The sequence below is a fragment of the Ctenocephalides felis genome, unplaced genomic scaffold (genome assembly GCF_003426905.1).
Source record: "Ctenocephalides felis isolate EL2017-DRISC unplaced genomic scaffold, ASM342690v1 CF-g0.4_SCAFFOLD_01886, whole genome shotgun sequence".
Classification (NCBI taxonomy): Eukaryota; Metazoa; Arthropoda; class Insecta; order Siphonaptera; family Pulicidae; genus Ctenocephalides; species Ctenocephalides felis.
This window is the reverse complement of record NW_020538040.1, coordinates 164,470,049-164,489,677: the sequence shown is the minus strand read 5'-3', so window position 1 is coordinate 164,489,677 and position 19,629 is coordinate 164,470,049. Positions and strand designations below refer to the sequence as shown.

General features: G+C 29.0%; 1 protein-coding gene across 1 annotated transcript; it reads left to right on the top strand.

The window, feature by feature from the left end:
• The first annotated feature begins 547 nt into the window (after window positions 1-547).
• LOC113376184 (caveolin-3-like) lies at window positions 548-10,908 on the top strand. Its single transcript, XM_026616100.1, has 3 exons — window positions 548-622; window positions 3,302-3,481; window positions 10,711-10,908. The coding sequence occupies exons 1-3, from the start codon at window positions 548-550 to the stop codon at window positions 10,906-10,908; spliced, it is 453 nt and encodes a 150-aa protein (XP_026471885.1).
• Window positions 10,909-19,629: the final 8,721 nt, after the last annotated feature.

Sequence of the window (19,629 nt, the reverse complement as noted above, 5' to 3'; positions counted from 1 at the left end):
ACTTCTCACTTGTGTTATTATGACACATCAAAAAGTTGCACGTATGGTAACATTCTTCTTTGACTTTTGCTCAGTTCCTAGGTCAGGTTATATATCTAAAACGCTTGACTGCACAGCAAATACATAGCATTTTGACAGTTTTTAGTACCATTTTATATGAAAAAAGCAGTTGCCATAACATTTGGTCTATATTATAGTAGAATTGGCCCATAAATTCCATGAAATAACTGTGAGAAATTTTGATACTGATCTTATGTTTATAGGAAGTCTATTGTTTATTGTAACTTTAAATTTTCTAAAATTAAAAATTTGAGAACTTTAAGAATTTTCTAAAATTAAATTTAAAATTTAAATTTTTAAGTGCAGTATTTTTGCTAAATAAAATGTATTTTGAGAAAATAATCTGTGATTTAATATAATTGAATTCATTTTACGTTTTTGGCTCATATTTTTGGTTTGATCATTTTGAATCAATTTTGTTGTGGTAGTTATTTTATTTATTAGTTTAATTTTTTTATTCTATTTTGTTCCAGCGGAAACGTTAAAAATGCGGGAAGGATCGAGGAGTCAAATAATGGATCTGGAAGATCGAGACCCAAATAATCTAAACCAACATTTGCAGGTAAATCGATTCTCATAAAACTACTTAATATGTCAACGACCCGTGACCCGAATGACCTGTGCTTTGTGCTTCACCGATTAAATGATTATTTTCTGACGAAACACAAATATAATGAAACACTTGACAAAGTTTTATTAAAATAACAGATTATTAGATTAAAAGTGATCAAGAATATATTATAATAACATTCCTATCTTTTGAGATTTTTCATAATTTTTTCAATATTTAAAAAACAAATTATTTCGATTCAGTAATTAATACCTCTAATATAATATTCTGTTGATATAAATAAATTGCAAATAAAAATTTTATAAAAAAAATTTTTTTTGAAATTTTTATGAAACATAGAGATGAAGTTAATTCTTATCATTTGAAAAATGTGAAAAACAAAATCAACAATCAAATAAATAACATATGCTGAATTATTAATAAATATTTTTGAAATCGGTTACTGTAAATTATTTGTATTTACTTCAAAAGTTAGAATACTAAAGAGAACTTCAGGAACTTCAACAAATGTAGAAATGAAAACATTTTTATAAAATATGAAAACAAAACATTTAACTTATTCAGATTCAAGATTGTTTTCCTCACATTAAATCTACAAAAAAGTTTTATAAAAAACAAACAAAATATAAGAACGTTAAGATTTCTGTTGAGACAAAATACTTGCATTATTATTATAATAAACAGTGTGGTGAAACTTCTAATTAAGAAGTTTATTATATTTTATTTAATAAAAATGTTTAAATACTGTTAGAATTGGAAAGTAAAAATTATTTACTTGATGCCATTTATGTAAATACTATATTCAGAACACTTTACATAGAATTTACTGTTCAGAAAGCAAACACAAATTAATAAAATCCAGGATTTATCTAGTATATGCACTAAGTTTTTAATGGATAGTTATTATTCTTTATGATTTTTATTTCCTGAACCAAAGCCTCATTTTTTTTAAAAAAAATTCTTCCATTTATATATTACATTCTATGTTTCGTTGATATAGAATATCTCCTTCTTCATGAATTATTAAAAATAAACAATTATTTTTTCATATATTGATTTGCTTCAAATTTCAAAATTGAAAAAACTCACTTTTTACTTTAGAAGTTTTTAAAAATTGCTTCACTAAAAAACTTAGTTAACTTAAAAAGTATATATTTTTTAAATTTTGAAATAATGATAAAATATGCAAATTCGTTGGTGGTTTTAACTCCTTCATAATCACTCCTGATATTGTTAAAAAAAATATGAAAACAATTTGATATTGACAGTGAATTTAAAAAAAACGCAGAGAAAATAACAATATATGAACACGTTAATCGCCACAATAATATCAGAATTTTTTTTACATAAGTATGGTAACTATACTATGGTAACTTTATTAGATAACTTTAGTTAAAAATGTGTCAAAAAAAAAAAATTGACAAAATTTCTAGAGAATATTATATGTTTTGTCACAGATATATGACTGACTATATAATAAATCTTTTTTCTCGACAAGTGGCTTTTTACCAAATTTCGTACGTCAAACATATATGTAGAACATATTAGCGTCAGACATATATGACTGATATGACTATTAACGTGCTAACTCTAATATTTTTGTTATGGCTTCTAACTTTTTTGAACTCTATAGTAATTGAATAACTAAAGCAAGTGGTTGCTGTCCTAAAGAAAAATAAGAAAAACGCTAAAACAACTGATTGACATGACCATATATTAAAAATTGTTCTTGATAGTCCAAGATTTCCAAATATACTGCAAATGTATGCGTCAGACATCTGTGATTGACGTGCCCTCTAACAAATATCGTATGTCAGACATATATGTCCGACATAACTCTTGTATAACTTTCTAGCGTCAGGCACAATTGCCTGAAATGGTGATGATATATTGAAACAAGTCAATTCTATCTATTGAAAATAAACTTCTAATTTACAAGGTAGTAATAAAACCAATATGGACTTACGGCATAGAATTGTGGGGCTGCGCGAGCAAATCCAACATAGTGCTAATACAACGTGCCCAATCGAAATTATTAAGACAGATTACTGATGCTCCGTGGTTTGTTAGCAATAAAACCTTACACGATGATTTTCATATGGAATTTATAAACAGAATTATACAAATCAACAGTGTAAAACATTGTCATAAACTAGAACATCATACAAACTATGTAGTCACTCAGCTTCTCGAGACACCAACTTCAAGAAGACTGAAATAGAAGCTGTCTAAAGATAATATGGAGGACCCTTAGAACTATCACAACTTTATATGAACAGAATAGTAGAATCACTTATTGAAATGATTCTCTAACGATCAACATAATATTTATCAGATTAATTTATATGTGTGTTTGAAAGTGTGTGTGTGTATGTGTGAGAGTGAATGACATAAGCCAAATAGCTCATAGAATTGTCATGTATTCTGATTGCTATTGAAAATAAAATTTAAAAAAATATATAAATATGTATTGAAACTACTCAATGCCGGTATACTATACATTTTGAACCAGTAATGTTTAGTAGACATTCCATTCCCACAATTACCATGTTAATTATTGATTACCATTCAAATAGCTCATAATACATAAACTGCATATTATTATTTGCTCTTGTTCTTAAATGCAAATCGTTTAATCATTTCGTTTTCTTCGTTTTTGTCCTCCATCAGGTTGTGTGGGATGACGTGATAGGTGAGCCCGAGGGCGTGCGCAGTCCTGAGTGTGCCTGGAGACTGACCGAGCAGTGCTTCAAAGTTTCGAAGAACTGCTGCTATGTCTTCTTGACCGTACTATTTGCGCCTGTGGCCGGTCTATGTCTCGGCTGCGGTTTCGCCTGCTTGGCCTTTCAGGTAATTCATCTTACTCATTTGAAATTTGTTGTTTTATTTTATTGGGTTGATTTGATAACGAGGCAGGTAATATAGAGAAACCCATACATAAGATAATTAATATTTGTAACTACAGTAGAACCTCGGATCTTAGTTATACGGATTTGCGATTATTCGGACTATCAACCGCGACTAATTTATATGCATATACATACCTACAATTCGAATTTTTTCACGATTAATACTGCAGTTTAGTATATATATGTGATGTAATCTAAGAAAATATATATGTACATACATAAGGAAGTTTCAATTTCTTGATAAACATTATTTTCCTTGATATCTATGTACGTATTTGTTATTTTTAATAAATACACAACATTATTCTTCATACATTCAAATATCCGGATTTTCGTTTATTTGGATGCCTATCGACAACAATTAGTTCGGCTAATCTAGGTTCTACTGTAGTCGTAAGTGGCATTGTTTCTTGAGGCATGTTGCATGAACTTCCCAACATGTGTAGATAATCTATTTAATCAATGAGAAAGCAATATATTAATCTAGGAAAGATTTATAAGTAACCGATTTGCTGCAAAGCGTCATGATGTGGGCTATTACAAATAATTTAATTTTGCACAATTTTTTATTGCTCATTATTAAAGCAAACAAGCTCTTAATACATACACGGAGTATTTTCTAAAAGACAGAATTAATCAATGAATGAATTATTTTTTATAATCAAGGGCCCTAAAATGCTCCTTTCTTATTGTTAGTAGTAAAAAAAGTCTATATGCTATGTATTTCCTGTGCAGTCAGGTGCTTTAGATGTAAAATCTATCCTAAAAAACGCACCGTCGTTAAAAAATGATAGCATAAGTGCATCTTCCTGATGTGTCTTAATAAAACATGCGGGAAGTTACATTTTAAGTATAAAACGCCTGACTGGTTTATTTTAATATGATAACAACGCTATGTTATGGTCTATTTTACCGTAGAATTGGTCCCTAAATCATTTTTCGTAAGGCTGTAATATTTTAGTATGTTCATTTAAACCAGGTATTATATTGCCATATGCCATATTTCATTAATATCGTCGATTTTTTTTTAACAATCAATTACGCCTGGTCGATCTTTGTCAAAAACTAATCAGCACGATATACAAATGATAATTAATTAGATAATAAATGATAATATGATAATTAGAGCCTTTTTATGATAAAGTTAGAAATCTGCTACTGAAATATTATGAATTTTCATCCAATAATTTTCGAGTTATACGACTTTAGATTTTAGCAGTGTTTCAAAAATTGACAAAAAAAGTTCATTATTTTGAGGACTGCTCGGCATCCAGAGCATTGAAGGGATTTACACAGTTCTTAAAGGAATTGTCATTCAGGCTTAAATAATGGCAAAAAAACTTTTATTTTAATACTCCTATCTGTTGTCAAAAAAAATCGCAGCAAACTCGAAATATAGCCTGATCAATGCCAATTTTTGAGAAAAATTTTATTTGCTCGGATTGAGCTGATAATTACAGAGTTTATTAACTATGAAGTTTATTAGAAATTTGCTAGAGGAATATTTTGAATTTAGATTTTAAAGTTTTCGCGTTAAACGCCTTTAAAATTTATCAGTATGCGAAAATAGTCAAAAAAAACTTCATTATAATTGCTTTATAGATCTTGCTATATACATTTGATTTTATTTCTCCAAAGTTTATGTAAACGAATTATTTTTTTTTGTTCTTAACTTATAATATCTTAATATCTATGGAAACTGCTTAATTATGTGCAAAATGTCTTCAATTAGATTTATTTATTTTACTTATTCTTTTTCACGAATTTATGCTTGTTATATAGCTATATGTATATATCACATTTATATCTATTTTTATACACTCATTTCTTTCTATATATAGAGCATATACATCAATCATTTTCATAAATTTTCTAAAATATATTCTTTTTTGTCGTAACTGAGATTTGTTTCTAGTTTTATTAATATGTGTGCTGATATAATTCTATAATTCTAATTTTATTAATTTTATTTAATTAATTTTTATTACATTAAAAACACATACAACCCTAAATTTTCACTCTCTTACCGCATAACCCTATTTGGTAATAGTCATTTTAGTAATCGAATAATTTTCCGATTTATGAATTTCGAATTAGATTATGGAACTTAAGTTTACTTGAACAAAAAATATTACGATTTTTCCACCCCTATCATTTTTTATATTGAGTAATTGAACAATATACACAACATTAAAGAAAAATATGGGTTGTCTACTCATAAATAATTTTTTGGACTTCTTTGATCATTTCTTTCATTCTATTTTTTGTAATTTATTGGTAAAAATTACATACTATCTTTAATTTTTAACTCCATACCACAAACTCCTATTTTGCTTACAATAACTTATTATTTTTTTGCTACACTAGAAATTTTCTAGAAATACTTTACATGGTAAAACATTTGCCGGGTCAGCTAGTATATATATATAATATATATATATATATATATATATATATTAATTTGGAAATATGAACAAATAACACTCTTTTTTGCACTATTTTATTAAATAATAATTTTCACAAACGTTTCGAGACTAGGTTTGTCTCATCATCAGTGTGTTATAATTTAAAATTTAAAATATGGAAACCTAAATCAGCATTATGTGTTATCCGTTACACGTTGTTCGAAATACATTATAGTTATATTTATTATCAATAATAAATAAAATATTTAATAGTAGTATTTGGCCAGCTACCTATTATATTAGCCATAAGTTTTTCTTTTTTTTTCAAAAGGTAATTCAGTAAAGGTAATAAAGTTCTTTCATACAATGTAAGTTGATAATTAATTCTAATGATTTTCGTGTAACTTGAAACAAAGTTTAACGACTGATGAAAATAAATTCAATGGTATTATTATACGTTTTAATGTTATGCCTACAGTTGCCATATAAATGTGTGCCGGGTACACCTATGGAGCATAATTATAATACGCCTTTTATACACGCAACTCAATATATCAATTTTATTTCTGACATTGGATTCCAACATGAGAACAGAAAGTTTTACATACGTTTCGGGAAACTATTGTGCAGAAGTCACATTAAGGAATAATCGATACTTATGAATAAGACATGGTAATGATAGAGATGTAACGTTTAATGAAGAGGGAAATATTTTGGGAATATTTTGCTGTAATAGCCAAAATATTTATGTACGTATGTGTATGTATGATTTGTTAGGTTAGGAACTATCCAGTGTACACAGGAAGATTTTTTTTTAATTTAAATACCTGGAGATTTTTTGGCATTATTTTTGTTTGTAGAAGATTTTGAGTTATGTTGTAGTTTAATATAATTTGTCTTTCCTTAATTATCAATACATTATTTATCTCATTTAATAACATGCGATTTTTCATAATTTGTAAAATAATTAATGGCTTGGACGAATTTTGTCCAAAACGTATCAGCACGATTCCCAAATTATATATGTAATATTTCATTATTTCAAATTAACCGATTTCATTATTTTCAAAATCGGATCGGAATTTTCGCCGCCGAAAAATTTTGCACTTTTCTGCTAATTTTAAAGAAACTGCTCAGCCTATCGCATTAAAAAACTAACCAATGCGAGTGCTTACTAATTTTCATTGAATGGCTTTAAACTTTTTGTAATCGGTTCAGCCGTTTTTAAGTAAACGTCGATAAAATGTCTAATTTTAACAAACGTTAAAAAAACGCTACTGATTTTTTCAAATTTGAGTAATGTTTAAAATTGAACGACTTGTCGTAGAGCCGTAATATTTTAGTATGTTCTATAAGACCATGATGAACTACCAATAAAATTACATACTACAAATAAATATAATTTGTTTGAACACTCTATTAAATTTAATTGAACATGATCTGTCGAAACTATTTGACATTTGACGTATGGGCCGCCCTCCATTGTTTCTTTTTATATTACGCTTCTACAGAAAATTTTAAATTAAAAATGTAAAGTTTTCACGCGGTTTTGAAATCTTTTTCCCAACTTGTCAAAAAAGTTCCATAAAAATCTTCGAAATAAAAATTTCAAAGGGTAATTACAAAGAAACGGCTCGGCTGATTTTTAATAAAAACTAATCAGCACGGTTTCCAACCAATATCTTTCGAACGGTTTATGAATTTTTAAAATCGATTCTGGAGTGTGAGCTAAAACCTGTACTAAAATCTACACTTTACTACAAATCTTCACTAATTACAAAGAAACGGCTCGGTCAATCGTCGTGCAAAACTGATAAACGCTAGTCCTCATTGGGATACATCGAATGGCTTGAAATTTTTGAAATCAGTACAGCCGTTTTTGCGAAAACATCGACAAAATATCAAATATAGGCTCACATTCACACAGCCATATAGACACACACACGCATAATGTGTGTAAAAAGTCTATTATACTTTTTCCAAGTTTGGTATTGTTTGATTCAGAATGACTTGAAACGTCCAGAAAACAAATAAATAAAATTAGCAAATTGGATTTTGTTGCGAAAACATAAGGTTCTCTTTTGGAAAATTGTTGAAAAAAACTATATTATAATTATAAAATTGTTCATTTGGTCATCCGTCAATTTTCAAAATTTGGTTCCATTTGATTCAGAATGACTTGAAACGTCCAGAAAACAAACAAATGAAATTAGCAAATTGGATTTTGTCATGAAAACAAAGTTTTTCTTCGGGAATTCGATAAAAAAATATTATAATTATAAAATTCATTATTGCATGAAGTCTAAAAATAAAAAGTCGTTACATAAATTACAAAAATATATAAAAAGTATATTGTGTAACAATTAAAAAATACAATATGCGGTGTACATAGAATTTTCGAAGCCTCTGTAATAATAGTAATTATATTGTCCATATAATTGATCAACTGATTATAGTATAATTAACTTCCCGCAGGGTAGGTTATAGTAATCATAAAAAATCGAAAATGAAAATTTTTATATATCTACACGTTTCTGAAAATTTTGGCATACCTTAGAAGAAACGGATGTGTGTGTATGTGCGGATACAATTTTTCGTCAACTATTTAGAGAACACGGATTAACCGATTTGAATGATTCAAAAAGCATTCGATTCCCATTGATAAGAAAACGTGTTAATCAGTTTTTGACTAAGGCAGGTCGTATGTAGTATGTAGTAAAGTTCTAGCAAGTTTCCTTAAGGCACGATCCCATGCACGACTACTTTTTTTATATTTATATTTAATTTTCATAAAAATACTATTTATAAAACGATTCTTCTTATTTCGACTTGCATGTAAATTAGTTTTGCATTTATTCATGGCGTGTTTTTTATGCCCAAGAGCCAAGAGGCAAGAGGCAAGAGCCCAGGCACACGCTTCTGTTTAGTTTAGTACAGGTCAATCGCTATCGCACGCGCAACTTTGTACTTTTACCTATATCGGCCGCAGAAAAACAATCGATATATTTCATAAACACAACTTCCCAACCTTTGCTAATTCCAATAACTTATTAAGAAAATGTGAAAGCCTTAGTTCGTACGTTAAAATTCATAATTGATAAGCCAAATAATTTGAGCTTCCCTAACCTAATTTATTGTACCAAGCGATTTGAGGTCATAAAATCAAAAATGATTTTTTTTACAAAAACTGCTTAAAAATATATAATATCGTGTACAAAGTTGATGTTATGTGCATTTGTGCGAATATATAGTTCAAATGAATTTATGCATTTAATATTTTCCTGTCTTCATTTTATATTTGCATATATCTTTTGTGCTATCTCTGATAAGTCAGTTTACAGAACGATAGTTCTGGAAACAAATTCTACTCTAGTAGTTTTTATACATAAACATATTGCAATCACTAAAATGTCCTTAAAAATAAGATATAGAAAATATGCATAATAAAAACTTAATTTAGCTAGTAGTGTAACCGGAATTGATATTACATATAAACTAAAACATCATTAAAACGATTTTACATGGATTGGACAATAAAGCGTGTTGAGCGAGAAAGTGTATTATGCGGGATGTATTTCTAAGTGTAAGGATCGGCATGGCTTATTATGTCCGAAATCGTATTATGAATTATCGACTTATTAACGAGATTCTACTATATGAGGGAATCACTTTGCATAGCGTTACCGTTTTTCGCACTTTTAAATATCATCTTTTTATTTTAATTTAATCATTAAAACATTTTTATATATTGGTTAAAAAATAAATATTTCTTCAATTGTATTTATATTATTTTTTAGCATTTTCTTTGATTATATCTAACATTACACATCAGTAATAGTTATAAAAATTACACCATTGTATCAACCCTAATGGCTATGTTATTTGTTATTTGATTGGCTATTTGCAAAAAAACACGAACATTTTCGTAAAAAAACGTATTTCTGTTTGTTTTTCTTAAATATCTATAGAAATCTATTTATGGAAATGTACCTTGAATGTCAATCGCGGGTTTTTTTGCCATACTCCAAATCCATACAATCAATAGTTACAAATAAATCGATCAGAAAAGAGTTTTTGTAATTATATTAAAATGTTTCAGTTACAACATTGTTTTAAGAGTTTTAAACTCTTAGATGGTATATTATTTTATAGGGTAGGGCGGAGCACAAAGGTTCAATTTGACTTCGAGCAATTATATTGTGAAAACAAAACCAATTATTTTACAATAATTAACAAATATCAAACAAACAACTATCTGACTATGTTCAGCAAAATCCCAGATAATTCGCCATTGTAGAAACGTTCTTTCTTTTTGCTGTTTTTCAAAAATATATCACCTGATTACTTTTAATGGAACAGCCAGGAGGCGAACAGGTCCAATGTTTTATTTTAAATAGCCGTTCATCTCCTGATATCGACGTAAAAAGAATCGAGGTACTTTTTCCTGCTACTTTAAAATGCTGATGTTAAAAATCCTTAACATTACTTATTTTTGAGATATCGGTGGTAGGCCATTTCACCCGCGGACCTTTATATGCCGCTGTACCCTAACACATCGTTGATCAAGAATAATGAGATCAAATTTTTAAATATTTTCTACTTTAAAAAACGTATAAAATACGCTTATTATATATTTATATATTTAGTAAGAATTATTGCAAATCGTCTTCATTTAACACCCTGCAATTCGAGCACATTTTGTCACATCACATCACATATTCAATTTTTTTTTCTAAATATGTGCTGTAATAATGTTCGATTTTAGCACATATGGTGCGTGGCACCATGCCTAAGAGTGTGGAAGATCAGCTGCGGCGCCTGCAGGATAATCTGCGCCTCCTGCGCCCAGGCGGTCGTAGCTCCCTGCACGGAAGCTCTCGGCTACTTCTGGTCGAAGGTCAAAGTGCGACATCACACGTTGCCGGATGGACCGGATCACGTCCAGGACGTACTTATTCTATAATTATATAATATAATCTGACTTCTATTTGATGTAGATATTGTGAGACACTCATTATTTACGTGAGGTTAGGAAGAGCAGCAGAAACTTACCAAACATTTATGAAGCGGGGAAAGTGACATAGTGGAAATTCTTGCGTGAGATAAAAATCTGCACTTTACGAAAATATAATTTTTATTTTATTCAGAGAGCACAATAAAACATATATACATTTTTTATTTAAGGGGCTAGTATGAAATTTTCAGAAAATCGAATTTTGAATTTTTTTCTATATTTCGATAGGTTATACCTTTAAAATGGGAATTATACCCACAATTAGGTTCTACGATATCCATATACAATAATAATGATTATGTATATGTATTCAGCAATTTGTACAATAGTAGGACTAGTATACACGGTTTTTAGTCATATTTTTTACACTAGTTGGTCGAAGCTTTTAATTTTTTTTGATTATGGATTCAATCTTGAACTGCACTTCTTGAAAGTAAATTATCATTGCTGAGTTCGTCGTAAATCGGTTTGAAAGCTTTTAAAACATCAGGAGGTGAGGGAGGGAGGAATCTTGAGTATAAGTATCGAGTATCTACTTGCGTCAACGCGCTGGTAAGAGTCCAATAACTCAAAAAGTAATCATCGGATCAACTTGAAATTTTCAGAGAACATTTTCAAGGTATTACACTTAATGAAAAGGCAAAAAAATAAAAATCGATTTTTCAAAAATTCCAAGTACCTCTAACATATTAATGTAAACAAACTTGTTCGAACAAACATACTTCATCTTTCTCCCTTTGGACCCTATCGCAAGATCAGTATATTTTAGCTGTTATGACGATTGTCACTACCGTACCCTAGCACAACCGTACCCACTCTCCTATATATTAATAATATATTTATAAATGTTAAAATTATTATTTTTATGCAATTAAACTATAGCCTTAATCTTACGCAAGAAACTACCAAAGGAGTTCATAAACTACCAAAAAATTCCTCATGTAATTAATGAACGTGTAATTGACATAAACGCACTAGTAGAGTATGATTTTGTTATGTTTTTTTCAGACTGACAAAAAACATAATTTCTTACGTTTAAGTAAGTCTTTATACCAAATTGAACCATTAAAAATAAAGTTAAATTATACGTACAACTATAATAAGTGATCATTGTGTCATAAGGCGATTTTTGTCAAATGTCTGGAAAGAACCAAAGTCTGAATAAAATTTAAATACCTGAGTTGAAAGAGTGAAAGAGGTAGATAATTCGTTAACTAAATGTTAAAATAGCCTAGAAATAAAATTTCTTTAAATTAATCTAAAGTTGTATTGTAAGTATATGAATAATTTATAAATTATTTATAAATAATGTTATTTAATTAGTTAATTAATTTATAAACATGTAGTACAAAATTACTTTCTATTGTTAGTATTATTTCGTCATGACTTAAATTTTTATTGATGTTACTTACGAGTATATTCGATTCATCATAGTATTAAGAAATTAATATAGATCTTAAAGTGTTGTACGCACAACCAAAAAAATGTGACAAATTCAATTTCATTTTTATATAACTAATTTTTAATACATATTGATTGTTTTAAAAATTAGTTTATCAAAATATATAGCAATATTTCAATTAGAATCTTGTTACATAATTCGGTATCGTATAGTGATTTAATAAGATCTAATTTAAACTCATTCAGTCATTATTTAGATAAGTGTTAAGTTTCATATATATTTATTATCATAATTACCATTATAATATTATATTTCATGTGCCTCTAATAAATAAATTAATGACTTATTATTGCTATAATTATGAGATCTTGATATCATGAGATGCATTACATTGCAGCAGATGTAGTTTTTTCTTTCATAGTTTTATTGAGATTGGATGTTAAAATATGATACCATCTCATAATATCATATGTAGATGGCTAAAAATATTTTATAATAGTATTAGATATATATATATATATATATATATATATATATATATATTATATATATATAGGGTGTCCCAGAACTCAACATCAAGCCGAAACGCGGTGGTAGTATTGACCTTAACTGTCCTGAAAAATTTAGAAAAAAGATATCTCACGGTGTTTAGAAATTATGAGCTTTTAAATGCAACTTAGAGTTTTGGTGAAATTGTGACTATTTTCTTCCTATTTTTTCTAATTTCTGTTCATTTAATGAATAACGTGAATAACATTTGTAGAACCACGGTCAAAATCAACAACAATTACTATAATAATAAAACAATGAAAAAATTCGATCTCGTTTAGTTTACGTTTATTGAAATAAAAGTCAGATAATTTTTTTTATTATAATAAGTGATTGTATTTTATATTATTATAAGAAACTAGCCGACCCGACAGACTTTGTCCTGTCAAAAAAATGTGTAATGTGGCGGTGTTTTGTTTCCACCTTTTTTCTATTCTTTGCAAAAAATTATCCTGAACAGAACCGTCACCCTGGTAATAATTCGGCGTGAATTAAAAATAATTAAATAAAACACTATAAGCATTTAAAAGTAAGTAATTTTAATCATGTAAACCATACTTCAAAAATCAGTTCAATTTTTATTGTAGTGCTTTGTGATCAACGATGTTTTTTGTTTGATTTCCTGGCGCATAGACAAACAAATCTGATGGTTTTCCTATACGGGAACAGACAACGTACAATTTTCCATGTGAGAAACATGGGTTTTCCAAATTAATACCACAAACACTTAATGATATCATAAACGCACTGGAAACTGTAGTCGTTTAATCTCAAATGGCACCTTAGTCGGAATCATTGGGATGCACGTTGCGTTATACTGCGTTGCGTCAATATAGTTGCTTCCATCACGTTGTTTGGTAGTTTTTTTATCGCTAACCTTGTGCCCTTGCAAAGGCGCGGTTGGTCGATATTTCGCAACATTATAATTGCCGATCCAACCTTTAATTGAAGATTGTGAGGTGACAATCCTACCAAATCCAGCGAGTTTAAAAACTTCGGTGGATCGTCTTGGTTAGTTGCCGAATCAACTGATTCGCCTGTAATTTGTTCTTGAATTTTGAAATTTAATTCATTTACATCAATGTGTTTGGCTGCCAATATAGCTCGTTAATTAATGTAAAGAGATTTCTATGTCTGTATAAATATTAGGTTGTCAAATATCTCTTTTGTCTTAGAGCAAAAAAGCGGAAGGTAGATATTTGACAACCTTATATATTAAAAATTAGATTATCAAAAACTACACAAAATGTCATGACATAGAACATTGTTTTTTCTACAAAGTTCGTTGCCTACTCGATTAAAAAAGAAAAGGGTTGTTTTTAGGGTTTTCCTGGCAATTATTAGATTTTTTCTCGCCGTAACAACCATCATTGGACTTCAACGAACATTTTAAAAAAAGAATTGGCCAAATTGGTCCAGGCGTTATTGAGTTATGCGCTTACCAACACATTTTGCGATCCATTTTTATATATAAGATGACAAATTGTTTTGCATCTTCTCTTTTTTTCTAAATTTCCTCAGGACAGTTAATACTATCACCTCGTTTTGGCTTGACATTGAGTTCTGGTATACCCGGTCTACATATTGAGTGGCTCGGAAATTTTTATTATTTTATCCGAATAGAAGGTAAAAAAAAATCAAGGTCGCAAAAAGTGAATTTCATATTTTGCTGTTTAGCCGGAATTATATTTTGTTACTTGTTCATTAATACGTGCTGCTAATACATTTTCTATCGGAGTTTTTCCTTTTTTTAAGTAAAACTACTGAAAATTACTGCATATAGCGTATTGTGCTTTTTATGCAAGAATTGCTAACTAAAATCCTAAAAATATGTAATGAATATATAAGGCTTTTGAAGCCTTCGAAAAAAAACTTTCCGATGATACTAATGAATTAAAGGTTAATTTCCGATGTTTATATCAGTTTAGTTCATTATATTAAGAAATTATTAAATTTTATTAGATGTTAATGCTAAGATTTCATCCAAAATATAAATCTTGTTCAAATATAACAGTTTTATTTAAAAGCTGCATGATTCAACGTCGAGCGTGTATCCCTATTTCTTATCAATTAATAATAGTATTAATTATCAAGGATTAATAATTCATATAAAATTGTACTGTAATTAGTAACCGTAAATCTCATAATGTCAAATTCTAAATCATAAAAAATACGGTATATATATAAATTTTAATATCTTAAGCCGATGAACAAATATTTGAACAAATAATGTATAATTATATGCACGCCATACGATATTAACGTCCGTTAATGGCACAAAATGATGTTTATCTTTCTCACAATCTGTTGTAAAATCAACAAAGTGTAGAATCACTTTAATAATCATTTGAATGATGTTGATTTACCTAGATATTTTGAATATGAATGGCTTAATAGATATTCTTTTATAGCCCAGTTAGAATATTTAAGCTCTTTCTGTCGTGATGTATTAGTTTTCAAGTAAAGAATAGTAAGCCAAAATATTTTGTGTATGTAAGTGATACTAGAAATATTTACCTGAAAATAATTAAACTTTTACTTTCATACAAACAAATATTTATCCACTGGAAACAAGTGCGTAGAAATTTTTCGACTATTTATTGTTAGTAATTTCATAAGAAGTTTACCATTTGTCCGGTAGAGGTAGAGTTAGAGGTAAAGGACCAGGTAGAGAGAGGTAGCTTTAGAGGTGAAGTTGAAAGCTCAGGTAGAGGTAGAGTTAGAGGTAAAGGACTAGGTAGAGAGAGGTAGCTTTAGAGGTGAAGGTGAAAGCTCAGGTAGGGGTAGAGTTAGAGGTAAAGGACCAGGTAGAGTGTAGAGATAGAGGTAAAGGTATAGGTGAAGGCCCAGGTAGAGTGTAGAGATAGAGGTAAAGGTAAAGGAAGAGGACCAGGTAGAGGTAGAGGTAAAGGTAAATGCAAAGGATCAGCTAGAGGTTGAGGTAGAAGTAAAGGTAAAGACCCAGGTAGAGGTAGAGTTAAAGGTAAAGGACCAGGTAGAGAGAGGTTGAGGTAAAAGTAAAGGTGAAGGCCTAGGTAGAGGTAGAGTTAGAGGTAAAGGTGAAGGCCCAGGTAGAGGTAGAGTTAGAGGTAAAGGTAAAGGTGAAGGAAGGCCCAGTTAGAGGTAGAGTTAGAGGTAAAGGTAAAGGTGAAGGCCCAGGTGGAGGTAGAGGTAAATGTAAATGTAAAGAAACAGGTAGAAGTAGTGGTAAAGGTAAAGATAAAGTACTAGGTAGTGGTAGTAGTAAAGGTAAAGGTAAAGATAAAGACTTAGGTAGAAGTAGAGGTAGAGGTAAAGGTAAAGGTAGAGGACCAGGTAGAGGTTGATGTAGAATTAAGGTGAAGGTAAAGGACAACATCTGTTGAACGATTACCTTTTACAATTTATCAAGTTTCTAAGAGATTTTTTCATCCATACTTTTGCCATTAAAATGCTTCCATAATCATTTGTTCCCCTGTTTTTGTAATAATATAAGAAACAAGATTTTTCACATGATTTGTCCGGGTTTTTCTTGATTTAAAGTAATATTTACTGATATATATATTATATACTAGAACACGTATAACGTTTTTTTATAAAATAAAATAAAATCTTTTACCTGCGCTTTTATAAATATGAGATTAGGTTTTTTAACAAACAAATATGTTTAAAGAAAAGAGATCGTGTCATGAAATTTTTCTGAAGCTCGTATACTAGCAAAAAATCAAATATTCAATGAGAGTTTTTTTACCCATATTTTACGGATATTTGTATAAAATGGAGACGTATGATTTGAAGATTATTTATCTGCGCTTTTGTAAATAGGTGTCTACATTTTTTATAAACTAATATATTTTAAAAAATGTTTGTTAGATTTGATGACATTTATCTGAACTTTTATATTTTATTTAGTGTTCAACTGTTAACGTATAAATTTTTCAAAAACGTAAAAATTCACTCAACTCAAATTGGCTTTTATTTTAAATGTATAATTTGTAAGAAAAATAGAGTTCTAGAATGAGATGTGTTTGGTTTTATCTTTAATGTCTGATATATAATTTCAAAATATCAATTATTATCAATTATCGAATATCAAATATCAAATTGGTGGACATACCATCAGACGTGCGACTTCATCTCTGTTTTCATAAATATGATATTACTTTTCTCAGAAAGCAAATATATATATTTAGAAAAAGACGAAGCAAAATATCATGAGATTTCTCTGAAGCTCTATATTTTATTCACAACTTACATATTTAATGCATCTTTGTTTTACCAAACTTCTATTGGATTTTTGTATAAAGTGAAATACATACAGAGAAACTTTGCAAAAAAAATATATGAAGTTTTAGAATGAGGCGTTTTTATCGAGCTTGGGCCTGGTCGGGGTTCCACAAATTGAAAACACTTATTATCAGTTATTACGTAATACGATTTCATATAATATGTGAATAATGTATGAACTCTAGATAACGATTCAGTGGACATTAATGTAGCAAGTAATGCAACGGAATATAATTATAAGTTTTTAAAAATCATATTTTTTAACGAACATTTATCCAGTATTTATCCTAACATCAAATACAATGAATTTAACTGACATTATTATATATTATGAAGAAAAACTAAAATATATTTTTTTTTTAAATTATAAACTTTTCATGTGTTTCAAGTCCTAGTTTCATTCTTCCCCAGTAGAAAAAAATAATTTTTACAAACTATTATCTTCATATTATTGTACTAATTCAATTCTATAAATTTATAATGTACAGACGCTTTGAGACCATTTTATAAATTTTATAAATAAATTTAAAATTGTTTTATTTTTAATGACCGCTTATTTTAAAAAGTTAAGTTTCTATAATTCAAATGTAAAACCGTAAATACTAGGGTAGTCCTTAATATGGACATTTTCGAATTTCCTTGCTCCCAAGGGCTCAAATGGTTCCAAATTGATAAAAAACAATTCTCTGAAAGTTTTAGCTCTTAAATACACCACTTGGTACTGATAAAACACGCAATTAAAAATGTATGCTCATACGTATTTTAGACTTGACAATGACCCGTTGATTTTATTATGAACATGTAGATTAGACATCTAGAATATATAATGCATGTATTATATGATACATATATATATATATATATATATATATATATATATATATATATTTGTATGGCCGTCAGTCTCTCGAACTGCTTCGCTTTCTATGAAGGTTAAACAATGAGGTTAATCAAAGATAATATCAAAATCAATTGATAAAAACGCAACAAGTGTAATGAATTTGTTTTATTATAGAAATCATTTAAGATTTTATCTATTTGTAAACAACATATTAATAATAATATATAGTAAAACCCCGATAAGACTATTTCTTAGAAACAGCCTCTGAGAAGTAGGCTTAACGCCTTTTATGCGAGTAAGCCTATTATGCGGGATAGAGACAATAGCGTAGACAAGTAGTGTATTATGCGAGAAATTATGTTGAGAATGATTGTCTTAACGAGGTTCTACTGTAAATTTTTGCCGCACTATTTGCCTGTTACAACTATTTTTGTCGCGATCTAATAAAGTAGTAAATCAATCAATATTTTTTAGGGCCGTCCATTAATCGTGTGATCGATTTTTAAGGATTTTTGGACTTCTCCCTTCACCTTGATGACACGTGGTGATATTTAATAACTCTAACCCTTTCCCACCCAACACCACCACGTGTAATTTTAGAACCTAGAAAATATCGTAAATTTTTTTATTTTTTTTTGAAAAATTTTGGACTTTTATAAAATCAGGTAAAAAATAAATACATGTGATATCTTACTGGACCCCCTATCTTTCGCGTAATATTTAGTGATGGACGTCCCCTATGGAGGCGTCCATTAATCACGTTATCGATTTTTTAGGGATTTTTAGACCCCCTCTCCCTCTTGGTGATTTATTGTGATATTTAAAATTAAAATCTCTATTAAATATCTGTTAATTTGATGTGCATATGTCTAATGATCATTTTTGACCGCCAAATGGCATTTTTTTTACTTTTTTTACTGGATCTCCGAAACCGCTAGACCCGCCTTCCCAAAAATTTAATCAGTTCGTCTTGTCAATACAAGCAAAATCTTTTTTGAATTATTAAAATCGGACACTCCGTTCTCTTAGAAACTGAGGTACCGTTTTTAGCACTGTTTACCCCGTATCTTTGGAACGGCCGTTGCCAAAAACTAATCAGCACGTCTCCCTATAAATACGAATCGAATGTTTTTTAAATTATTCACATCGGTTGATCCGTGTTCCCGAAATCGTCGACAAAAATTTGTATCCGCACACGCACACACACACACATACACACACACATCCATTTTTGTAAATTTTCATTTTCGATTTTTTTGCGATTACTATTACTTTTTGAAATTATTCAATGAACTTGAATCGCGCGTAAAATATTGTAACATCTTATAAAAATGTGGTTACTTTAATTTCCAAGTATTTTTTAAACTAATATTAGAATTGTTTGTGACGTTTTATAAACATATACATATCAACATTATCAAGTGTATACTTTATTAATAAGTATTATTTATATAAGACTTCTGATTACTAACAGTATTTATTCAACAATCTAAAATCTGAGAGTCTAGAATAAACAAGGAATTAAGAACGTCTATGATTTGCTGAATTCAGGTTGATGGAATTTTATTATAATGAGTCAGGAATTTTTAATTATGTAATAAATGATGTAATT